Source organism: Delphinapterus leucas, chromosome 1, assembly GCF_059928025.1.
Source record: "Delphinapterus leucas isolate spDelLeu-1000000601 "Yukka" chromosome 1, BTC_Dleu_Yukka2, whole genome shotgun sequence".
NCBI classification, from domain to species: domain Eukaryota; kingdom Metazoa; phylum Chordata; class Mammalia; order Artiodactyla; family Monodontidae; genus Delphinapterus; species Delphinapterus leucas.
The window spans coordinates 33,336,651-33,361,973 of record NC_143129.1 but is presented as its reverse complement, the minus strand read 5'-3'; the positions used below and the strand labels follow the sequence as shown (position 1 = coordinate 33,361,973).

The window sequence follows — 25,323 nt, the reverse complement described above, 5'->3', positions numbered from 1 at the left end:
GGCAAGACGGGAATAAAGATGCAGACCTACTAGAGAATGGACTTGAGGATACGGAGAGGGGGAAGGGTAAGCTGGGGCAAAGTAAGAGAGTGGCATGGACATATATACATTACCAAACGTAAAATATATAGCTACTGGGAAGCAGCCGCATAGCACAGAGAGATCAGCTTGGTGCTTTGTGACCACCTAGAGGGGTGGGATAGGCAGGGTGGGAGGGAGGGAGATGCAAGAGGGAAGAGATATGGGGACATATGTATATGTATAACTGATTCACTTTGTTATAAAGCAGAAACTGACACACCATTGTAAAGCAATTATACTCTAATAAAGATGTTAAAAAAAAAAACCCGGGCTTCCCTGGTGGCCCAGTGGTTGAGAGTCCGCCTGCCGATGCAGGGGACACGGGTTCGTGTCCCGGTCCGGAAAGAACCGCATGCCGCGGAGTGGCTGGGCCCATGAGCCATGGCCGCTGAGCCTGCGCGTCTGGAGCCTGTGCTCCACAACGGGAGAGGCCACAACAGTGAGAGGCCTGCGTTCGGCAAAAAAAAAAAAAAAAAATCCATCTATTCTCTATGGATCCCATCATACTACTCTGTTTAGCAGTATTATGTACATAATCATAATATGGATTAATGCTTTTTAGAATCAGCAAATATAACTATTATAAACCTTAAAAATATAAAATCAATGTTACAGTTGACATAAAATGGGAAGGGAATGTGGAATTCAAGGGAAAGATTGTGAGGGGTACTAATTTTCCTCAACTTATAAAGTGGCAAGTTTATACTTTCTAGAATTAACGGTGCAAGTGCTAGAAGTTTAATCACAAACACCAAAAAATAAACAAATATCAATAAAAGGAAGAAGGGCGAGAATAGGCATTAAAAGTTTAAATTCTTCATTTTTTCACAATGAAGATATATACTAGATTACTTAAGATTAATCAAAAACAATGTTTAGCATATTATATATAAAGCTGGGATAGAGCTTCCCTGCTGGCACAGTGGTTGAGAGTCCGCCTGCCGATGCAGGGGACACGGGTTCGTGCCCCGGTCCGGGAAGATCCTACATGCCGCGAAGCGGCTGGGCCCGTGAGCCATGGCCGCTGAGCCTGCGAGTCCAGAGCCTGTGCTCCACAACGGGAGAGGCCACAACAGTGAGAGGCCCGCGTACCGCAAAAAAAAAAAAAAAAAAAAACTGGGATAATAATCAGCAGAAGAATTAAAAATAGAAAAGGTCTCTCTGAGGAAAGAAACTAGTTAGAAGAGGTAGAGTTACTTTTCATTCTATACCTTGTGTACTATTCAAATTCTTATACTTATATGACTATTACATCCCAAAATACACACACACACACACACACACACACACACTCATTACAATCCCCATTCACTAAACAATTCAGGAAAAACACTGAGAAATTCTTTTTCATTTTTCTACATTCCATGCACTATACACCAAACTTCTATTTTGGTATTTCAAACAAGACACAATTAATTAAATAAGACTCAAGAACCACCCAAAACCCTTGATAAAATGTGGTGATAGTAATAGCTTACATTTGTGTTAGAACTGCCAAAACACATCCACACCCACTATCTCATTTAATCCTCACAACAGTCTTGTGAGAGCAAATTTTTGAGATTAATAAAGTAAAACTCGGGCTTCCCTGGTGGCGCAGTGATTGAGAGTCCACCTGCCGATGCAGGGGACACGGGTTCGTACCCCAGTCCGGGAAGATCCCACATGCCACGGAGCGGCTGGGCCCGTGAGCCATGGCTGCTGAGCCTGCACGTCCTGAGTCTGTGCTCAGCAACGGGAGAGGCCACAACAGTGAGAGGCCCGCGTACCGCAAAAAAATAAAGAAAGAAAGAAAGAAAGAAAGAAAGAAAGAAAGTAAAACTCCAAAAGGTTTAAGTTATTTGCCAGCCCCCCCCAACAAAATAAGAAAAATAATATAAATGTAATGGACAAGTTAAAAAATTTTTTAAATAACTTTTATACAGCCCTGAAATGTGAAAATGCTTTCCAAATTTATAATATGAGAATAACATGAGAAAAATTAAACTTAACAGTACGAGTAGCCACTTTGGAAAACAGTTTAGCAGTTTTTATAGAGTTAAACATACACTTACCATATGACTCAGTAATCTCATTTAGGTTAATACCCAAGAAAAATGAAAACACATCACACAAAGACGTGCACTCAAATGATCACAGCAGCTTTATTCATAACAGCCAAAAACTAGAAACAACCCAAGTGTCCACCAACTGGTAAACAGGTAAATTGTAGTATGTCCAGATAGTGGAATACCACTCAACAAGAAAAAGGAACAAACTAATGATATATACAACAACATAGATGGATCTCTGAAGTATTGTGCCATGTGAAAGTAACCAGACACAAAGGACTACATATTGTATGATCCTACTTATATGAAATTCCAGAAAAGCAGAATTATAGTAACAGCAAATCAGTGGTTGCCAGAGTTCAGGGAAGAGGACTGACTGTGCAGGGGAATGAGGGAACTTGCTGGGATGATAGAAATGTTCTATATCATGATTTTAGGGTTTGTTACGCTAGCGTATAAATTTAGCAAAATTCATCAAAGTAAAAATTGGTGGATTAAAATTGGTGAATTTTATTGTATGTAAATTACAACTCAATAAGGCCAATTTTTTTTTTTTTTTTTTTTTTTTGCGGTACGCGGGCCTCTCACTGCTGTGGCCTCTCCCGTTGCGGAGCACAGGCTCCGGACGCGCAGGCTCAGCGGCCATGGCTCACAGGCCCAGCCACTCCGCGGCATGTGGGATCTTTCCTGACCGGGGCACGAACCCGTGTCCCCTGCATCGGCAGGCGGACTCTCAACCACTGCGCCACCAGGGAAGCCCAATAAGGCCGATTTTTAAAAACTCATTAACACATAATCATATTTAACTATTGACAACAGCTTTTTAGCCTAAGTATTAACTACAGAACTTCAAAGAGTATTAAAAATCACTAAATTATTAAGAGGTAACTTTTAACCAGAAAATAGATATATGAGAACTTAAAAGCTCTGAGAATGTAGCCATCTTCATCCTACTGAATTTGGCCATGTGGATAAACAGTAGTTGCCTGGCAACTAATCTAAACTCTAGTCTAGATTTCTAATAAACACACTGACTACATTAGCAGATGATCTCATGGAGGATAAACTAAGCTTTACATTGTAAGAGTTCCTTTAGTATTAAAAAATAATAATGCATTTGAATTATTTATCTAAAGTATTTATCTATATAACTTTAAGAAATAAGTAATAATTATTTCTTATTATTAACAAGGAATAATAAAAGTAGATCATGAAAAATTAAAATATGAAATTAAACATACATACACACACACACACACACACACAATCCCTTTCCTCATTCAGTCTTTTACTATAGGACTTTACTTATCTAACTATGGGATTACTGAATCCATGAGTTTGTGAGTGAATCCTTCCTCTTTACTACTTTAAGCCCTTTCCCTGCCACCGCCCAAACTGGCTCAATATATCTGAATACTTTATTTATATATTTACATGTCTTTAAATGCATACAAGTTAGATACTTTTCTAGATATTAAATCATTCTAAAGACACCTCTCTGGACTGTAGAATCTGTGAACAATACAGAAAAATACACCATGAACTTTCTGTAACATCCATGCACACAACACACCAGAAAGCCAAACCTTCTTGATTATAAATGATCAAAATCAAGAATTACAAAGAATTCCTAAATAACAAGCAAATTCCTAACACATATGTTAAATATCATTTCTATCTTAGTGGACATAGTATGTCACAGTTTACTTTGTTAACAGCATCAGAAAAAAATATCAACTTCCAGGACACCGCTTAGTGTTAGCACACTTACCAACCATATTATTTTCAGTTTTGTTGAACACTTACCCCTCTTCTGAACCCAACCTTCTTTCACAATGGTAACATCGCTCATGATGGCGCCCCTCTGAGCCCCCAACTTGGAGAAAAGGTACTTTGTGATACCAGCTTTGGGGTTTGGATTCTCTGCTGCTGCTGCCCTTCCCACTCTCTAGTGATGACTCAGCCTGGAAGGAAGTATTGAAGAAAGAATTTCTTTTTTTTCCATTCTTGCAACTCACACAGCAATAACAAACAACTAATTCTTTGTAAATGTCTTCAACTGGCCTGACCTCACATAAAAGTCTAGCTCTTCAAACTGGGGAACTTATTTATTAAGTAGTTTTATAACGAATGCACTTCCCTGGTCTTGTGACAGAACTTCAAAGGACAGTGAAACTTTTAACCTACAAGGTTGCAACAAAAAAATGTCTTAAGAAAACCACTGTCACACCTACACAAATAATACTGAAAATTTCCTTGGTAATGTGTGTTTGAGGTGAAAAGGGAAGAGAATGAAAGTGAGGTGGACTAAAAGTAAATCTTCATGTATGTCTAGTTTCAAAATCTCAGTAAATTTAGAAATAGTATGGCAAAGCAATTGTGAATGTTTTTAATTGCTGGATTTTATGTAAAATGTGCTAAGTAACCAACATTTATCTATGCTTACTCTGCCTTGTTCCAAGAAATATTTTAGGTAGATTACAATAAATAAAATATTATAAATCATATAAAATCAATTATTTTTTAAAGTAGATGGAGTGAAACAAAGGGAATACGAAAGTGGGAAAAAGTATGGAGTATTCAGGACATGTCAAGAACTATTACAGGTGCTTACATCTATTATACAATTAACTCCATTTCATAGATGGGAAAACTGAGGCTCAGAGATTAAGTGGCTTGCCTGATTTCAACACAGCTAATGAATGATGGCACCAAGATCTGAACCCAATCTACCTGATTCCAGAGCCTGCATTCTTATTGACTTAAGATAAAAAGAAGCCAGAGTAAAAATCTACATATTTGTGAAAGATGGACCACAAATTTAACTTGAAGCTTTCAGGAAGCAATACAAATAAGGAAATACAATCAGTTTCAATATTTACAGTATCCATAAATATTTTAAAAAAGAAAAAAAGAAGTTGTTCAGAAGGAAACAATTTGTTCTAGGACAAAAATCTGAAATTTAACCCATAGGTCTTCATAAGATACCTTGTAGTGTAATAAACAAAAGCCCTCAAAAATATCCTCACATCTATACAGGAATATATATGAGCTTTACTGGCTATTTCTTATTGTCCCTCTCAAGCTAAAAAGGAAAGTGCCAAGATAAAGTTGAATTAAAGCATTTCCACAGAAAGGGACCAAAAAACGTGACCCAGGAACCCAGGCATAAATTTCAGATAACCAGAAAAATGGATGTATGGACTATATAACTATACTATTTTCTCAAATATGGTTTTAATAAATAGTACATAGGAATAAGTTCAAGGTTAGACTTCCTTGCTAGTGCTGAAATGAATTACAGTTCTTTTTCCAACGCAAATTAAGTACAGAGCCTAATCATTTAGCAGTCAGGAATTAAGACTACCATTCTCTTAAGAAAAGACTGACAAAGTTTACGTGGCTGAATAGAAGACCACCCCACTCATGTGCCATGGGGCTGAGGGCAGCAACTACAGGCTGGAGCAAGACTGTCCTCAAAATCATTCAGAGTCAAAAGGAATATTAGAATCTCGGTGTATTCTCCCAAAATATGTTTGACAGAATACGAAGAGAAATTCCAGAAAAAGAAGAAGAAAAAGAGGGTTAAAAAAAGAAAAAAAAAATTATTTGGTCAAGTAAGTTTGCAAAATTCTATAAACCATGTCTTTCTCTTGAAACAACACTATTACCATATTAAAGGTACAACATATATAATGTATAACCTTATTTATCTCAGCAAATCCTAAACTTACTTGAACACACAGGGTTTTTTTTTTTCCTTTAGTAACATGTATTGAAATCCAGGGGAACACACTGTGAAAAACAGCCATAGGAAATGGCCACATAATTCAAGACAAGACCCATTTCACCATTAAAAACAGGCAAAAAACAAAAACAAAAAAGCTTTCAGTAAAGAATCAAAACATCATTTTAATGTGATTTATCTAACTTCCTGAAGAACTCAACATGGTCAACTGGCTACTTAATATGAAGCTAGATAACTGAAAGGGTTAACTCTTTATACAACATAAATAATTACAATTAACCCTTGAACAACATGGGTTTGAACTGTGCAGGTCCATTTATACATGGATTTTTTTTCAATAAATACAGTACCTGCATTTTCATTTTACAGACCTTTAAACTAAGTGTGGGGAAAAGTTTGTGTTCAATTAGAGACCACAGTATGTAGAATCAAAAGAACTAAAGTTTGAATCCTTATTTTATCCACACTGTTTCAGCTTCCTGCCCTTGGATAAGTCATATATCAATTCCTTTGTTTTTGAGACAGAGATAGCAGTAGGCAGATCTTTGACACTGGGGTTGGGGTGAGGGAAGCAACCCACCCCAGTACTGGTCAAGAGTCAACTGTATAAGGGAGTTAAATATTAGGGACACTAGTGCAAAATGATGTCTTTAAAAGAACTGCACTTAGACCTTCTCTTTGGTAGTACTTACAGCAAGAGGCCTCACATCTATTAAGCCATTCTTGGTTTCTGACTATAAAATTGTATACTCTGGGTAAATGAAAATTCGTATCTTAATATCCTTGGGATTGGAAAGGGAAGAGATCAGCGACCAACACTTAGCAATAAACAAAAAATAATACACATCCAATAAACATATATAGAATATTTTCCTATTAAAATAATTTGTATTATAATACCCTTATATAAAACACTAGAAAAACAAAAGTATTTTCAAAATTGGTTCTATTTTTTTTTAAGTGGACATTTCACTGAAAGAATCTTAAAGCTAGAAGGGACCCTCATTTTACAATTGAGGAAACAGAAATCAAGACAGATAAGTGACTTGCCCAACGTCATACAGCTACTTTATAAGAGAATCAAGACCACAAAAACAGGTACACACTTTCCACTAGCACTGCCTCTTCAGGACAAAACAATATATTGAAATATTCAGATCAACCCAAAATCAATGAATTCTGTTTTATAAAGAAACTGTTTCCAAAAACTAGTTTTTTAGATAAAGATGTTTATCAGTGCCTAAACATTTAAACTTTTTAAATGTATATTAAATCAACAGGACAAAATTTATCATCTTCAACAGGGCCAGTGAACCAGGTACTACAAAGATGGCTTTATCCATTTTGCATCTTAAAATGTTACCAAATTCCACCCATATTCATAATTTTCAGCTTTAAAATTGCTCTGGGTCACCTCTGGCTAAAATGATACACTATTTGAACACAATTTAAAAGACGTTCAAAGGTATACTACTCTAGGGTTATGATCAATAAGATAGAAATAAACGCTGTCTTTAGTATAGAACCAATGCTATCGACTCTCAAGCAGTAAACTATATTCTTTGATCTACTTTTCCTACAGTGGCAACACTCTTGCACCAAGTCAAATACACTCTCCCACTCAGTCTTCCATGTTACTAAAAACACTAATCTGCCAAATGATGGGCTGTACTTCAGGCATGTAATCTGCTTCCTAAGGTAGAGTCCTACAGTCCTAACTTCTTTAGAAATGTGTTCTATCCAATGAGCTGTAAGAAAGAAAATTTGGTATATTTTTCTTTTAAACCTATTGCGTTAAACATTCATTGCTGGGTAATCTAATTTTTCCCATTCTTATAAAAAATTTCATACAAAATTCTTAGTAGATTCAATTTATAATTCACACAAAGCAGTTGCACTAAAAGTATTTTCATACAAAATTGAGAATTTGATAATGATAATTACATTTGAATGTCATTTTACAATTTACAAAACATTTTCACATCTTTTACCTCATTCAATAGCATTATTATTTAGTAAAGCAATTTAATGCTGCCTGGCACATGAGATGCTCAACAAATATGGAATAAATGAATGAATGGATGAGTGAAAGAACAAAGATGCAGCTTTAGATACCTAATAAAGACGAAGCGAATTAATACTGTAAGTCGACAGAGAATGGTATGAAGCCATGGGTAAAAACAAACCTGAACTTAAACATTATGGAAGCACCTACAAAAAAATAATTAAAGTTGAAATAAATATTCTTCCCTATTCATTAAAGTATGTTTCCTATTAATTTTAAGGCCTAACACACATTAAAATTATCCTTTTTTCTCGACTTTTTTCTCGACTCTTTTTGTTGAGATGGTCAAGTTTCAATTCCCAAACAAATTAGGCATCAACACTGCCCAAAATTATCCATTATGGGAGGAAAAAGGGAAAGAATAGGAGATTTTCTTCAAGATACTTTTAAGAATTTTTAAAAGATATCTGTTTACTTACAGCAGCCAACCATTCAATTTTAAGCAATAAAGTTCTTCAAACATCTGTTTAAAATATCATTCGCGCAACATTATATATATATATATGTATATATATACACACATATATGTTCATTCAGTCAATAAAGATGTATTGATTATCTACTCTGTGACAAGAACTATAATTGAGTATACGGGGGCAAGCAAAACTAAGTATTTCAAAAATCTTTTCCAAACCTATAATAATTTGTTATCAAAGTGCTTTCACATATATTTTCTCATTTAACTCTGAAACAAATTTGTGCAATAGCTATAACATCTACAATTTTGAACCTAAGAAGACCGTAACCAATCAATAATGATGACATTTCCTCACAGTTACCATAACAAGTTAGTGACAAGTAACTACTTCTTCTATCAGTTTGTTATGCTTGCTACAAAATAACACAATATGAGCTCTGAAAAACATGTACAACATTTGTGAATAGTTCTGAACATTTTTTCTGTAACAAATTATATTTCAGTAAGTCCAGTAAAGCATGTTTTCAAACAAATTAAAAATTAAATATAACTACTGCATCACAAACGAAATTATAATAGAAGACTAAAAGTTAAGTTGACATAAAGTTAAAAAGCACCCCAAGCAATTCTATTTTATAAAGAGCAAAATTCATAGGTTAATAATTTCCTGTATGTTAATTTCTAAGTTAAAAGCCATGATACAAATCTATAATACAACCTTCTATAAACTACGTTTGGCTATAATTAATACTATGTAGAATATACTTGCTCTGCACCCACATTTTTTATATACTTTAGGTACGCTAGCCAAACTAATGAACTGATATCCAAATACAATAGAAAGTTGCTACTCTGAAAAACAAGGATGGTCAAGGGTAACCATGGTGTAATTCTATGATATTTACTGATTTTAAGAAATAGGTGAAGCTAATGTATGCCATAATAAATGCATAAGGCTAATGAAACTTTTAAAAGGATTTGAGGGAAAGGAAAAATAGTGGAGTGGAAGGGAAATTCAAGGTAACCTGATCTTCACTTCAAATAACTCTAAGCCAGTCTGTCCTTTTAAGAGTTATCCTGCTAAAAACATATCATATAGGGAAGTGAACCATACAAACTATATACTTTGGATACCTTTCCTCTCTTCATACTACAATACACTTTGTGGATTTTCTTTCAACTCTTTCCATATAGATATCTTCACTGTTTCACACTATGGGAAAATACCTGAATAAGCAAAGGCAAGATTTCTAACTTTCACACAAAATATCAGTTATTCTAAATTGCCAATTCTTAAAAATCAGCTTTATAAACTTTGAAATATGCATATAAAACCATAAAGCATTTCCCCCCCTCTTCCCTACCCCTGTTTAGGGCATATACATGCCATTTCAACCAACACATCCATTATTAATCGAGTAAAAAAAAAGCAACTCATGCTGGGTGATATATTTAATATTCTAATTTGAAACAACTAAGAAAATGCTTATTGGATTCTTCTGGCTCACCTAAACCACTGAACAAGCTCCTGACAAATTCACCCCTACATTTCTCATGTAAAATGTGGCTTGTCTCTATTTGAAGGCACTTATGTAACAACACACGGACAGGTTGAGGGTTGCTACTAAAACAATCTTAGTTGCACAGTTGGCCATATTTTTCCAATACACCTGTAAAATCCTTCTAAAATCTGACTCAGGGACCTCCCTGATTATAAAACAAAAAGAATCCACACACACACAAATGTCATTAATCAGCCTGACAGATTTTACTCCTGATTAAACTGAAAGTTAACCAGTAGGTATGGAATCCTGTAACAAAGTTCATTACAATGGTGCATTAGAAAGAGCACAGGACAGGACAAGAAACTTGGGTCCCTATTCCCAACTCTGCCCGGCCCAGAGTAATGCTGTATAAGGCCCTTTAATTCTCTCTGCCTCAGTTTCCTTAGCCATAAAAATAAAAGTATAGCATTAGATGAACTCTAAATAGCTCTTATTTATGGTTCTTCAAGTTTAAAGCTACTGAGTTATCTATTTCACTTATAGATGGCATCTTAGGTGACAGTATCCTGATTATACACAGTTCCTGTCCTCAAAAGGTTAATATATAGTTGAGAAGATAAAACATTCAAACATCAATTCCACTCAGACAAAATTTGGACTAAATTCCACTACTGGCAAAAATACCATCTTCCTCCCCCTCTCATCCCCTAGACTCCCAAATATAGTCAGAGGCTTTTTCAATTAACATAGAGAAGAAAAATTCTCATTTGAAAATCTCCCAGTGATTTCTTCCAATAATTTTTTTTTACTTTTCCCTCTGAATATTAGCAAAATATACCCACTTAAAAGTGTGAAATATCTGTAATTGGTGACAAATAAATATAAACAGAGTACTGAAAAGAACTAAAAACCAAATCTACAGGTCAAGAAGCATACACTAATTTACCTATCGACTACCATTTGGAGATTTCCTGGCAAAGGAAATGTTTACATCTAACATGTTCAAAGACTATGGTGCTACAATAAAACACGTAAACATCTGTGGCATTTAATTCAGCATTTGAAAGAAATGAAATTTAAAAAAAGTTACGGATCAGTCAATATGTTTTACTATATTATCTTGATTTCTGTGGAAATTATACTATACAAGTTTATTGAAATTTAGCATTGTCATTGTGAATTCTAATAATAGGTACAAACAGGTTAGGACAAACACTGAAAGAAAAAGTGTTTCAAAATTACTAAAGTTAAAATGAAACAAATTTTTACAATGCCAGAAAAAGTATTTTCTCCTGTGAAAATCACTTTCAAAAGTGTAACAGGCTATTGTGAAGATTAAATGCATTTATACACGTTAAGCACATATAACAGTACCTGGCACATGCAAGCGCTCATCAGGCACTGGCTAGCATTAACTCTAAATTGAATGTAGCTCTATCATACATAAAAGACCATGGTAAAACATGTAAGTTAACATCAGACGATTCAGATGATTCAGGCAACTACAGAAAAGTACATGGTGTACGAAAGGAACATTTAGAATTCTGATGCGCACTCTGAAACCTGGAGTAAAAGAGAAATTTTAAATAATTTAAATACTCTAACACAAATCTACAAAAATTAATCATGTGCATCGATTTATATTAACTTTAAAAATGCAAGTCAAATTACAAGACTGATTTGGTCAAAATGAAATGATTTCTTTTTCTGTCTTGCATCTTATGTTAGTCATATATTTTTATGTTAAATATTTTTTAGTGCTTGAAACTTAATCACACTATAAAGACTAGATCCTATCAAATCATGTTAAAAATCCAATTAACACATCATTAACAATTGCCTTATCTTCCCAAGGGTGAATTATAGTACTAAAAGATATAACAACAAAAGAAAGTATAGCCATCTTTTCATAAAAATAGGCAAAGTTTAAGTAAATTCTAAACTTCCACAAAATTAATTTGTAAAACCAGTTCCTCCTTTTAAAGAAAACTAAGTAGTTGAAAATTTCCATCGAATTTTTTGTAAGAATGTCTCATGTTTAAATAGAAAGCTAGAGTTTAAAAAACCTTAAATCCTTACTTTGCACAAGACTCTATGCTAAGTACATGTGTCCCATATGTTTAACGAAAACATGTTTAGATTTGCAGTGATTATGAAAACAAATTCACTGTCTAATAGTGGTGATCTTCTGGATGAAATGTAAATAGTAGAAGTTTTTAATCAAATCAGTCCCTACCACACAGTTCACACTCTAATATTTGTTGAATGAATGAATGAAATCTTATTTAAAATATTTTACAGACATTTAAGTTACATAAACAAAAACATCCAAAGCAATACTCTGACATACACAACTTAAACTAAGAGTCAAAGTAAAAATTAATTTTAAGTTGGAAAACAATTCACTAAAGTAATCATTACAGAACGGCTAAAAGTAGGAGACAAAATGAATACAAATAATAGTTTCAAAAAATTTTTTGCAGAATTACTTTAGACATTATTTTTCAAACACTCTAAGAAAACATACTACCTACTGCAAACACATGGTACAAACATAAAACTAAAACTTTACATTCACCTAACTTCCAATGTTGCCTCATTCGTGTGGTACATGCACTTCCCTTACTTTAAAATTAAAAGCTCAAACCAGTCAAAGATATTGGGATAAACCCTAGTGAGAAAAACAAAAAACAGGTCTTCAGATGCAATCTCATTGGTGAACTTTCAAAGTCAAGACTATGTATCGGCAAAGGAAAAAAAATCTACAGTCCTGACTTCTATCTTGCAAATAATTGTGCATCCTGTCATATACCTTAAAGCTAGTAATACTAATAAGTAGATACTCCAATAAAAGATGTTTTCACGTTTTAGACAACCACCTCCTGTAATATTCCTATTCATTTACACATATTTCGCCATGACAAGTTCTGAAGACAGTTTCCTAAACCATCTTTATGGAATTCTTCCTCCTTTGGCTTTTTCAACTATTTTCCAACAATGCATAACCTAATTTAGTGACTTTCCATCAAAAAGCCCAATAGTTGTCTAATGATTTACAGTCCACTAAAAGATATTACATGACCATGCTTTACCAAAGATGGAACATATATCTAAATTGATGATTTGAGGCAGTTGCCAATGCATTAACTACAAAAAAAGTCACTATTCCACATTCTTTAGCTTCATGATGAACTAAAAAAGTGTGAACATTTTACTGACACCAGTAATTAATATAGATACCTGGGTTTCACTGTTGAATTTCTACTTGGAAACGTTATCCATTACAAACTACTGGGCTTTCAACCAATTACCACACTGGTGAAACGTGTTGGTTTTATTTTCATAACATTATTTTGATGGAAGAAACGTGAGTATGTCAGCCTTGACTTATGGGTAAACATTTCCTCTGCTTTCAGAAAATAAACAGTAAATACCGGTATTGAAAACAGGGCCCCAAAGAAATTCAATCTAGCCTAACTGTAGATTCCCGGGAAATCCCAAACAAGGGGTGACCCCGCCTAGGAGTCAGGGTGAACACAGCAACCAGCTCCGCTTCAACTTTGGGCTCAGAAGGGCCCCACTAGCATCATGGCTGATGCAGACCGATGCGCAGGAGAAGGTGGACGAGGAAGAGGCTGGTTTGTTTACTTGCAGCCAGAGCCGCCGCCGCCGCCGCCGCCGCCACCGCCGCCGCCGCCGCCGCCGCCAGCAGCGACAGCATCACTGGATCCGCCAAAGCCAGCATCTTCCGTACATTTCTATTCTTAGCACACAACTCCGGAGCGGATCAAAACCCCACTACTATTAAAAACACAGACAAGCACGTTCCCCACCTCCCACACACCCCCACCCGACCAGGGCCGTCTCTTCCTGTGCGCCGGCGGCGGAGTGGGGGGGGGGGGGCGGTGTGGAGAACAAGACCCCGGGGAGCCGTCGCATCCCTGCCTTCCCCCACCCACGCGCACACAGCCCCCTCCCCCACCCAAACGCCCTGACACAGGCGCTCCCCGCGTTACATAACCCCGCCGCCACCTCAGGCCGAGCGGGCCCCCTCCCCTAGCCGCCGGCCGGCGAGGAGGGTGAGCGGGCTGTATCGAGAGTGGCGCAGAGACCAGAGGCGCCGGGCCCGGGCGGCCCAGACCCGGACCGCATCGCTAGGCCAGGAACACCCTCCCCGGCCCCCACGCACCGCCGCCTCAGCTTCCCTCAGCAAAGTGAGGGGTGCGGTCCGTCCGCGCCGGGCATCCCCGGCCTCCGCACCCGCATCCCAACCCCAGCCCCCTGCGACCCAGCCCCCGCCCACGCCCCCAGCGCGGTGACAAGCCGGACGCCCCCACCTCATTCACCCACCGCCACCCCCGCCCGAGGGGGGCCCGGAGGGAGAACAGGCGCGGCGGAGAGAGGGCAAGAGTGGGGGGCGGTGGCTGTTACCTGCAAAGGCGGCGGCGGCGGCCCCGCAGCTGCTCGGGCGGCGGCGGAGGATGGAGCCGGGGGGCGGGGGGAGGAGAGGGGGCGACTCGGGGGTCCCCCTCCCTCCTCCTCCCCTCCTGTCCTCCCCCCACCCCGCAGAGCCTCTGGCCCCCCTGGAGCCGGTGTGGCCGGCGGGAGGGCAGGCGGCGGGCTGCAGGGGAGGGAGGGAGGGAGCCGGCCGGGCCGCGGAGCTGGAGCGGGAGGAGGCGGAGGCGGAGGCGGCGGCGGCGGCGGCAGCGGCGGCGGCGGCGGCGGCGGCGGCGGCGGGAGGAGGGAGGCGGCGGGGGGAGGGGGCGGAGACTCTACGTGGGAATCGGATCTCGGCTACAAATTCAATTCATCACCAGAAAACTCCGGTCGGGCGGGGGCCGGGTCGCGCCGGCGAGGCGAGGCGGCGGCGGGTGGAGGCTCTGGGCCCTGGCGGCCTGGCGCGGGTCGCGGGTCTGCGGCCTCCTCTCGGGCTGCGCCCCGCTGGGGGGCCCGCCGCCGCCTCCCCGCCCCCTCCTCCCTATGGGGCCGCCGCTGATCAGCTCTCGCTACCGCCGCCGCCGCCGCAGGCTTGTTGTTGACTTTGAGGAAAACTCCTGACGTCAGGGGCTGGCGCACGGCGACTGGCGGGAGCTGTTTCCCCGCGTCCCCAGCCGGCCCGCCGCCTCTGCCCCCTCCCCGCGGGCCCCCGTCCGCGGGCTTCCCCGCGCCCCCAAGCCCGCGGCGGCCCGCGCCCCTTCTCCTCTCGCGAGAACACGCCCCCCCTCCCCCCCAGCCGAAGCCGGGAGCGGGGCGTCGTTCCTGGGCGGGAAGTTGTGGGTTTTCCCCGCGCCCTCGTGGCGCGCTGCGGGCACCCGAGGCCCGGCAGGGGAGGCTCTTCTGCCTTCCGCGCGCAGCCAGGCCCGGGGCTTTCCCTCCCGCCCGCCGCAGCTCCAAGCAGGTCAGGCCGGGCGCGTGAGGTGCCCGGACCTGAGGCCCCAGAGATGGGCGGTGCCCTGTGGGGGCGCGCCCCGGAAAGCTTGGAGCCGGGCGGGAACCGACCCCACCCCTCTGCACCTCAGAGGTCAGTCCAGAGTCTGACACCGTTCCTGACTCCTAGGAGACCTTATCGTCCAGTCTAGAGCACCTCTCTCGGAAGAGCCATCCTCCCTGGGCTTCCTGTAAGCAATCACCACACATAGTGTACGGCTTGCATTAGCATCGTAATTCAACCTTAAAATTTCACACTTTTTAGAGACAGTAGTTTTCATTGACTTTGGGGAAGCCATGATGTATTGCACTCACTACAAAAAAGATAGATAGCATTTCTTTCTTTTGAAGTTCATGGCTTCTGAGGATATTTGCAATGGAAACACTGTTTTTTTTTCAAAATGGCCAATTTTTTTTTTAACTATACATCATACTCCATAAAGTTATAGAAGAAGTTTACTTCTTCTGACACCATGTATTGTTGCTTCTGGAACACTTTGAAAAAACCGTATTATTTCGCCACGTAGCTCTAACCTTGATGGTGTACCTGTTATTTCTCCCAATGCAAGATTCTTGTTAGTGCTTTTAGCTTCTTTCTTTAGAAGAGTGATTCCTTCTGACGCGCACTTCCTACTCTTACCATGTCCTGACAACATTGGGATGGTAGTCATTCTTTTACACTATCTCCCTGGTATTTATATAGGGAGTTGTATTTATACATCTATGTCCACACCTTTTATGAAATGCATATCTATTGGGATCTGTGGACAGGGATATGAAACCTAATAAAAAAAGGAAGTGCTTTTTAAGTCGATTTTCTCCATTTGTAAGGGAAGCACTTCTCTGACCATTTCAGAACAAAATTTGCCATTTTGATATATACAATCCACCCGAGAATAAAAGTCCTCAATTGCTGCTTTTCTCCGTCTTCCGTATTTCCCAGCGCGTCATGAACTGATTAATAAATATACACTGTCTCCTAATTCTATTTAGTTTATCTGTGTATAAAATATAATTTATTACCATAATTATCAGACCTCTAACAGTCCCTATTGGCAAAGTGATTCCGTTACAGATTTCTTGCTTGGGAGTAACAAAAATTGGTCAGATTTTTATTCTATAATAACCCAACCAACTTTTTATTTTTAAGAAAATAGTCACTATGACACCAGCGCTAAAAAGAGTGTCTCAAAAGCTCTTTTAAATACTTAACTCTGAGAGTGGTTATATTCTGAATTACCAGATATCTCTTATCAACTGCAATTTTCATTTGTTTCCAATTTTAACATCAACATATTTGTGAGAACCAAATTTGTCTTATGAGCCATACTGCCTCAAAATATTTCTCCATCTCATCAGATTGTATTAAATCTTAACTGGATTAAACCCTAAAAGTAAATATTGTATAAACTACAATGGATTATATACTCTGGGCTTCATGTATTTGAAAAGTTGTAAACTTCTATTTCTTCTGTGTTTTGTACTTCTACTCTAGTAGTTTCATCAATTTCTGTAATAAAAGCATATCAGTTTTTATTATACAATTATTTATTATAGAACTATTATTTACTTAAGTACCATTGTTCTTTCTCTTAGACTGTGCCATCATGAATTTTGGAGAATCTGCCAATTGTGATATGATGGTACTTCATACACAGTGTATGCTAGAGATCTCTTCGTTGTCATCACTTTCCAATAATATAGGCAGCAAGAGCATGTTCATCCATGGGAATGTCCCTCCTAAATTTTGGAGACAAAGCCCTCATTCTTTATTAAGCCAGAAATTCTTAAGGCTAATATCTCTCAGTAGTAGTTACTTATGCAGCTTAAGAAAAGTATTCACTCTTCTTGACTACCAATGAGTAAATTAGATACTGAGAGCTATTTGTTAGTACTTCCACCATTTCTTGGGAGTAACTTAAACTAGAAGGCACATTTAGAATTTCAGGACATCAGGTAACAAAAATTAAGTACTGCCTCTCTGCCTTTATAACAAGGGTATCTTGTCTCCAGTGTCCAGAACAGAACACGACACAAAGTATGCACAAAATGTGTTTGTTGGATAAATTAATGAATGAATGGGCAAATAACTCTTTGTGTCCTATGTGCAGTTTATACTGTACTCTCCTCTTGGGATGGCTTATTGGAAAGATCATGAACACACTTTGGAGACTTGGAGATCTGAGTTCAAATCCTCCCTCTGCAGAATTGAGGTCTCAGGCAAGTTTCTTAACTTTTCTAAGCTTTAATTTCCTCATTTGTGCAACGATGGTTACAACTACTTCAACAGCTTATTATGAGAATTAAATGTGATGAAATATTAGATAGTATCTAAAACATAGTGAGCGATTAGCAAGCTAAAATTCCTTTACCATAAACATGAATATATTTGTTAACACTAGCTGGTACAACAAATAAATACAAAAATCTATCCTGGCACACAGCAATAGAAGTGTATTTCTCATCCATGTAAAGTTCAGAATGGCAGGCAAGTCTCCTCTAGGCATTTATAAGAATAAAGTTTCTTCCATGTTAGAGTTCTGACGCATTCAATACATAATCACAACATCAAGCTGGCAGAAAGGGGCAAAACATGGAAGATCACTCAAGGAAGGTTTTGTGCACATCACTTCCATTCCCATTCCACTGGCTAGAACACTCCCAAGCCATCAAACTACAAGGCAACCCATGAAATGGAGTCTAGCCCAGGAAGAAAAAGAAATTAGTTTGATGAACAGCCAGCAGTCTCTGCCACAGTTGGTTTCTGAAATAACCATGCTAAGTCTATAGCTGTAATTAATGAATATTCTAGATGATTAATAGAGCAATTTCCAAAAGAACATAGTTTAAGTCCAGGTATAAGTAGCAGAAGAGTAAGTTGCAATACTGTCTTTTCTCTTTTTTACAGCTATCTTTCTTAAGGTATAGGTCTGCATTAGTAACATGAGAATACCTGAAGAACAGGTATGTCACTAATCTGTTGCCATGTGCAAAGGGGATACTTAAAGCTCTCTGGAAACCTCCCTCTTGTTTTATATTGGCAGACTTGTTTTCCTGCTGTGTTACTAGAGTGTGAATGAAAAGTTTTTCATTCATATTGTCATGTTCTCTCTTAGATGGCTAAGTCTGTTAGCAACTTAAGCAATCTCTGGACATTATATTTAGTATTTCAGAACACTTGGGTCACAGAAAGTTACCACAATTAAATAACTGCTCGTGGAGAATTGACCTAGAATTCATGTTCTGATTCCAAAGCAACAAGCATACATATTATTATTCGGACTGCGGGTAAATAGAGGTATGCAATAATACTAATACCTACATATTTTAATCCCAGAGCCTCATTTTAGGATATAATTTTAACTTCCTGAGGTGGTGTGCATTTCCTGTTTCAGAACCTGCTCTGTGAGGACTCAACTTCTTAATACAACAGCTAGCAGTGAAATAATGACAGTAAATTTCCAACCCTCACCTAGGTAATTACCTCAACTCCTTCCTCAGTTATATCATGTAAATACAGCTCTGTTCCAGAAAGTTTCCCCATCAATTTTAAAACGCAACTTCTTCTACTAGTGAAGAAGTAATAAAGTACTAAAATACTTTCTGAGTCAACTGGAAAGCTTCAGATCTACACCTGACTTTTTTTTAACCCACTACAAAGTCCTTCAACTGTTGAATTTGTAATATTTCATTAAATAATACTAGTTTGCTTTTTATGGTAAGAGGAAATTCAGTATCAGAATTTTTCTGTCGACCTTTAATTCCTAGATAGAACTATGGCCACTTTCAGTTGCAAACACTATCTCAATCAGAAATTAGATTTTAAACAAAACACTGAATTTGATTTAGAATTCAAGCCTTCTTTAGGCTGAAAGCCTGTATGGGGAAAACAGGCAAACTCAGCTTCCCTATTTCTCCATCTCGTTTTCCTCTTACCCCTCACAAGTCAGTCTCTGGATGAAGGACAAAACAGTTCTTATCTAGCTGGTAATGTTGTTATCCAGTTTTGCACTCTCTTGGCCTGACACACAGAACCCCCCATAGGATTTACAGGACCCAGTGCAAAACGGAAATGCTGGGTCCCTTGTTGCAAAATAATTAAGAATTTCAAGACAGCAAAGCAGAGGATTAAACAGAGTACAGGTCTCTGTGCACAGGTCTGCACAGGTCACTGGCCCATGAAGCTACTGATATGTGTTTAAGGTTGGCTCTCCAGGGTCTCTTTGGAGAGCTGCTTCTGGGCTTCTCTAATTGCAACCCCTACAATGTGGGTAATGCACCTTTCCTTTTAGCTGCCCACTCCTAATCAGCTCCTGTTCCCTCAGCCCTGTTGTATCCTCCCTACCAGAGTCCTTTCACCCTCTGGCAGAAGGTCTCCTAGGCAGGACTCAAGATGGCTCCAGCCAGCTCCTTCTCTCCCATGGGACTTCACCTGGTCCTTGGGAAACACTCACACATCCTTTGCCCTGTAGGCCATTCTCTCCCTCTTGATTCTGCCACAGAAACAGTTGGGCAACCTGCTTCCCAGTTTCTACAGAATCCCTTCATTGCAGGGAACAAACACATCCCAAGCTCTCACATGATCCCACGGAAGCCCATGGAAGCCCCCTGGCATGAGCTGAAGAAGCATCCTCCATGCCCTCCCCACTGGAGTTGGTGAGCTCAACTTTCCCCAGTAAAATCCCTACACAAATCTCCTCTGTCTCAACTATTTTATATTCTTAAAGTGAATAAGAGCATTTGAGTTACAGAATAGGCTTTGAATTATTTCCTTCATGATAGTTACCTAACTTGAAATTTCATACTTTTTTGTATTGGGGGATTTCAGTTAAAACTTCAGTTTTAAATTCCTATTAAAAAGCATATTCTCTCTGTGGTATAAATATTTTCTGTTTCTTATTTAGATGTGTGCTCACTTGTATAAAAAAATTATTAGCTATTACCGAAAAAATAATGTATTGAGGCTAATAGGTGTTCAAGGCACAAAATTAATTAAAATAGTATCTTCTCTACATATGCTTGTATTTCTGTTTGACAAATATGTGACAACAAACTGCCTTTTTAATACATTGTTATCCACATTAATTATATTAAATATTTAGATTCTTGCCTTGGGTTAATTTCTCAGAATTTTTTCTTAAAAAATTTGAACACTATGAAATTTTATGTCTAAAGAGCCTAAAAAATATAAATATGCCACAAAATCAAAAATAAAAATATAGAAGTACAATTTGTACTAAGAGTTGGTAAGTTGGACTAAGGTTACATTGAGCCATGAAACCCCTGTATACTGGCATGAATCTCAAATCAGATGGATTTTTTTAACAGTGTAAGGCTGCCTTGATTTTCCTTTAATGTCTGTGATTGCCAAAAATGAGTTCCCTTCCTTTGCTCTATATCAAAGTATAAAAGATTCAGAAAATGATTGGACTTTGGTGTCTAGTTTAAACTCCTTAACTTTATCTTGCTCCATTCAAAGTGCTATTGTGAGCCTTGAGTGTACAAGTCAGAGAATGACAATTTACTAAACACGTCACACATGCCTACAGAAGGTTCTCATTCTATTTCTTCTCTAACGAAAAGTTACTTCCTTCTAGATGCCTGCTTCTAAATATCTGAATTTACATGACATCAGAGTTACAGGATACCTAGAACTCTTGCTAATGAGCAAAAGCTTCTTTAGATGATTCATAAGGGAAAACTGATAAAGAATGAAGAAAAAGGCAAAGTCCCCAACTTTTGTTATTCTTTATGTACTTCCTCCTTAATCATGGGTTATCATAAACTCTTTTTCTGAAATCTCCAGTCAGGGTTTCATAAAACTTATTTGCATGTTTGCCTAGTCCTATTGTCTTCCCTGCTAAAACGTTTTATACCTCAGATCATACAGTTCACATTTTAACATTCATTTCAACTTAATTCCATAAACACTTGTTGACTCTCTATACAAAGGTCTAGAGAGAGATATGAGTACAACCCAGTGCCTGCCTTCAAGATGTTCTATTCTATTAGGATACCAACATAAATAAGCACCAATACAAATAAATGCAATAATAGAAACATATATAAAGGGATAAGAGAACACATCACAGAACAATTAACAGTGGGATGAGACGGACTAAGTCAGGTCAACCTAAAGAAAGAGAGGTTAATGACATTTTAGCTGAGCTTTAAAATGAGGTCAGGGAATTTCCTGGTGGTCCAGTGGTTAGGACTCTGTGCTTTCACTGCTGAGGGCCTGGGTTTGATTCCTGGTCAGGGAATTAGGATCCCACAAGCCACATGGCCCAGACAAAAAAAATTTTTTTTTTTTTTTTTTGTGGTACACGGGCCTCTCACTGCTGTGGCCTCTCCCGTTGCGGAGCACAGGCTCCGGACACGCAGGCTCAGCGGCCATGGCTCATGGGCCCAGCCACTCTGCGGCATGTGGGATCTTCCCAGACCAGGACACGAACCCGTGTCCCCTGCATCGGCAGGCGGACTCTCAACCACTGTGCCACCAGGGAAGCCCCCCAAAATTTTTTAAATAAATAAAATGAGGTCAGAAATTGATAAGGCAGGAGGAGACATTCCAGGCAGTGAAAGGAACACAAAGAAAAGCAAGAGAGTACCATCAGGACCTCCAGGAAAAGAAAATGGGTGCAGGGAAGGTTTCAGTGTCATGAAGGCATTTGAGCTGGGCTTGAAGAATAATCATGAGAAAAAATAAGAAAGTCTATATTCATGTAAAAGCAGTGGAGAGGGAGAAGAAGGAAGAATCTCCTGAGTAACTTCTGATGTAGAATCATCAGGGCAGAGTGATTAGATGGTGGGCAGAGGGGTAGTGAAAAGAAGAAAAATGAAGAATGATGTCCAGAATTATGCCCTCCTTGCCCTGGGAGGAGGAATGTGCGTGTGTGTGTGTGTGTGTGTGTGTGTGCATGCACACTATGGTTGTTATTGCTTATTTTGGGGTGGAGGGTTGTCAAGAGGCAAGGTTATGAGGGAGAAAAGACAAAATGAGCCATTTTTGACATTAAAATTGATGTACACCTGTGAGACTTTCAGGTAGATACAGTAATAAACACAGCAGTCAACATGATTGAGTGCTTACTCTGTGTCAAGCACTGTGGTAAGCACTCTACATAATGTCAGAGGCATCTGAGGATATGAAAATATGGAGGTCTGGCTAAAAGACTTGGTCTGAAGGTATAGATCTGCAACCGGTAGTGGGGTAGATGACATCAGGCAGCAATGTGATATGAAAACTGAACCTTGGTAAACACTAATACTTGAGGACAGAAGGAATAGAGAAAAAAAGTAGCCAAATGAGTAAGGAGAGAAACAGAAGTTATAAAAACCAAGGTAGAGAGAGTTTCAAAAAGGGGGGATGTTGCCAGTGGAAATACTTCAGAGGAGTTCAAATAAAAGAGAACATTTGATAAGTTCCTACTGAATTTTACCACTGGGGAGTAAATGTTTACTTTTATGGAAGTAGTTTCATGGTGTAATGGCGATGATAGCTTCACTGAGTTAATGAGAAAATGGCCAATTGAGGAAGAGGGGATAGTGGAGTGATGGGAATAGGAACTAATATTTATTGAAACCTACTATGAGCTAAGTAAGTTCTGTTCTGGCACTTTGCTTAAGTGTGGCAGGATGCTGTCTTGAAATATTAACCATTGTTTTCTGGTTTCTGACTCCCCTAGCTCTTCCTTGCCATCAGGAGAACTAGAAGATCATCGCCTCAGGAAAGAGATGGCAGAGCAGACTGATGAGGAAAGGCTTCCTTTCCTGGCTTTTTAGTTTCAGAAGTCTAGCCCTCAGGGCAAAATGGAAATAACTCTAGGGCTTAAAACAGCAGACTTGGGAGAATATGTGGTGCCAAGAGCAAGGCCTCACTCACTGGATACCACCACCACCACTGGAAAGCTCCTCAGGCTAGCAGGAGGAAGAGAATACGGAAGTAGATGGCTAGGTTTCTGGGGAAGGGCCAGCTTTACCCCCTGCCCTATGGGGCCAGCCCGAGTGAGAAAATGAGTAAATAACCCGGTAACCTTCAAGATTCCAGAAAAAGAGAAAAGTTGTGTTTCGTTCCTTGTGAGAGCATGGATGGATGGAAGGACCAGAGGTTGACTCTTTCCTGTGGTTAATGTAGGCATTCAGCCCCCACAGAACTTCCTGGGGCCCAGCATGACTTGGACAGCAACACAACAATTCCTGTGTGACCAGGATTTCTGAGATTTAGGCAGACATCTGAGATCCCTGCGCTCAACTGTGATGCAGGATTAGCACTGCAGTTCTAGCACATCAGCAGATGACACTGAAGGGACTAAGGGACAGCTCAGCATCAAAGGGCAATTGAGATGACCGACATCTCAGAGGATGCCAGTGTGTACAACCAAGACTAACAGCCCTTTCCCTTCTCGTGAACTGTTACCACGTAAGCCATTCTCCCCACTGCCTTTGCTCCAGAACCTCATCACAACCCCAGGCAGAAAGGAAGTTTCTAACCACCCAGCCAAATGGAGACTCAATATTGAAACACTTGAATTCAGTTCAGTTCTAGAAACACTGGAATTTGGGAAATTAAATTCATGCCCACCATATCTATTCTATGATATTCAATTCTTAGCCATCATTAAATAGGAATTGCCATTCCCACATTACAAGTGAAGAAATAGATTCAGAGAGATTAAGGAATTTTTTTAGGCTAGAAAGGGACAAAGCCAGGGCTCACACCAAGGTCTGTTTTACACCAAAGCCAGTGTTCTTTCTACCAGACCACTTTGTATTTTCAAAAAGTTTGACAGAGGAGAAGAATAATAACCAGAAGGGGATCCAGGGTGATGAGATTTTTTTTTTTAAGAATGAGAGAAACAAGACAATATAAATGGGGAAAGGAAAAAGAGCTAGTTGAGGGAAAGATATTGAAAATGAAGGAAAAGGGATTATTTATCAAGGAATGATTCTAAAGGATATGGGAGATGAATAAAGATAAAGGGATAAACCTTGAATGCAAGGTGGGTACTTCTCCAAGGTAAGAGTGAACGCGGAAAGGACTTACATAGATAGAGTTTTGTAGACAAGTGGGAAAATTTTGACGGCATCAGTGCTTCATGACATGAAGGAGGAAAGGCCAAGTGCAATACCTGTAGGATGCATGTAGGATGCAAACTGAATCATAACTTGCATTTTACTGCCTTGAACAGAAGGTGGTATATGTCATGCATTTGATTGAGTTCCTTCAACACTGTAGTGGCATTATGCCCAGATCTGCAACCCGTCCTTTGAGGACTGAAGCAGACATTTCTCCAGCTGCTCAGAATGTTGGTCATTGACACTTCTTAATTCCCCTTCCCAGGAATTGTCCTCTACTGAGAGAGCAGGTTTACCCCAGATTACATCCCCTACCCAATGACTGTTCCGTCTGGGATGTAAGGTCTAGCCCCTTGCCTCAGTTCAGGAAGCCTATAGGACCATCCATATCCTCAGACTTCTCTACTGCTCCCCCATCACAACACACACACACACACACACACACACACACACACACGATTAACTGAGGTCTTCGTTGTGATTGTGCTGCACTTCACCCTCTGCCCAGTCCTGCTTCCTTCACTCCCCCACAGGAATTCCCCCAAACCTTCCTGCAGGCACTTAACCCATTCTCAGGTCCCTCTGTATGGGGGACATGTCTGCTCCCCCCATGCCAAAAGAGGCCGACTCTGAAGGTGTGGCTTGGGGTTTTCTGGTACTTGCGTGAAGTTTTAGCAAGCTCACTTGTCTGAAGACCTAAATGCACATTTCCAACTTGTACTAATGTAAAGCTGCTATTTCTTTTCCAATGCCTATCTTTTGTATGTATTTTTCAGTTGGGATCCAAATTCACAAGGAGAGAGAGGAATTATTTTACTCTCTGAAAACTTGGAAGTGGTAAAGAAACACTTTTTAGTGTTTGGGTGAGAAACAGCAAGAATGACAAGGAATGTGAAAAATAAACATGATGTGGAATCTAAGATAAAAAAATGGTTCCAACATTTAGAAAA

The 25,323-nt window shown here is 39.5% G+C and overlaps 1 protein-coding gene and 1 pseudogene across 5 annotated transcripts in view; one reads left to right on the top strand and one right to left on the bottom strand.

Annotated features, from left to right (window-relative positions):
* LOC149750448 (uncharacterized) overlaps positions 1–14,660 on the bottom strand; it is an 88,076-nt gene extending 73,416 nt beyond the window's left edge. For 2 of the 5 annotated variants that reach the window (XM_089919687.1, XM_089919625.1), the window contains exons 1-2: positions 14,300–14,660; positions 3,939–4,096 (exon numbers count right to left, since the gene is read on the bottom strand). In XM_089919687.1, the coding sequence (XP_089775813.1) occupies positions 3,939–3,984 (46 nt within the window). In that variant the 5' untranslated portion in view covers positions 3,985–4,096; positions 14,300–14,660. The remainder of the gene's footprint in view (positions 1–3,938; positions 4,097–14,299) is intronic. The other 3 variants (XM_089919775.1, XM_089919576.1, XR_016394765.1) reach the window with 2 other exon arrangements.
* A 204-nt stretch (positions 14,661–14,864) lies between these two features.
* LOC149750447 (uncharacterized) lies at positions 14,865–16,778 on the top strand (annotated as a pseudogene).
* Positions 16,779–25,323: the final 8,545 nt, after the last annotated feature.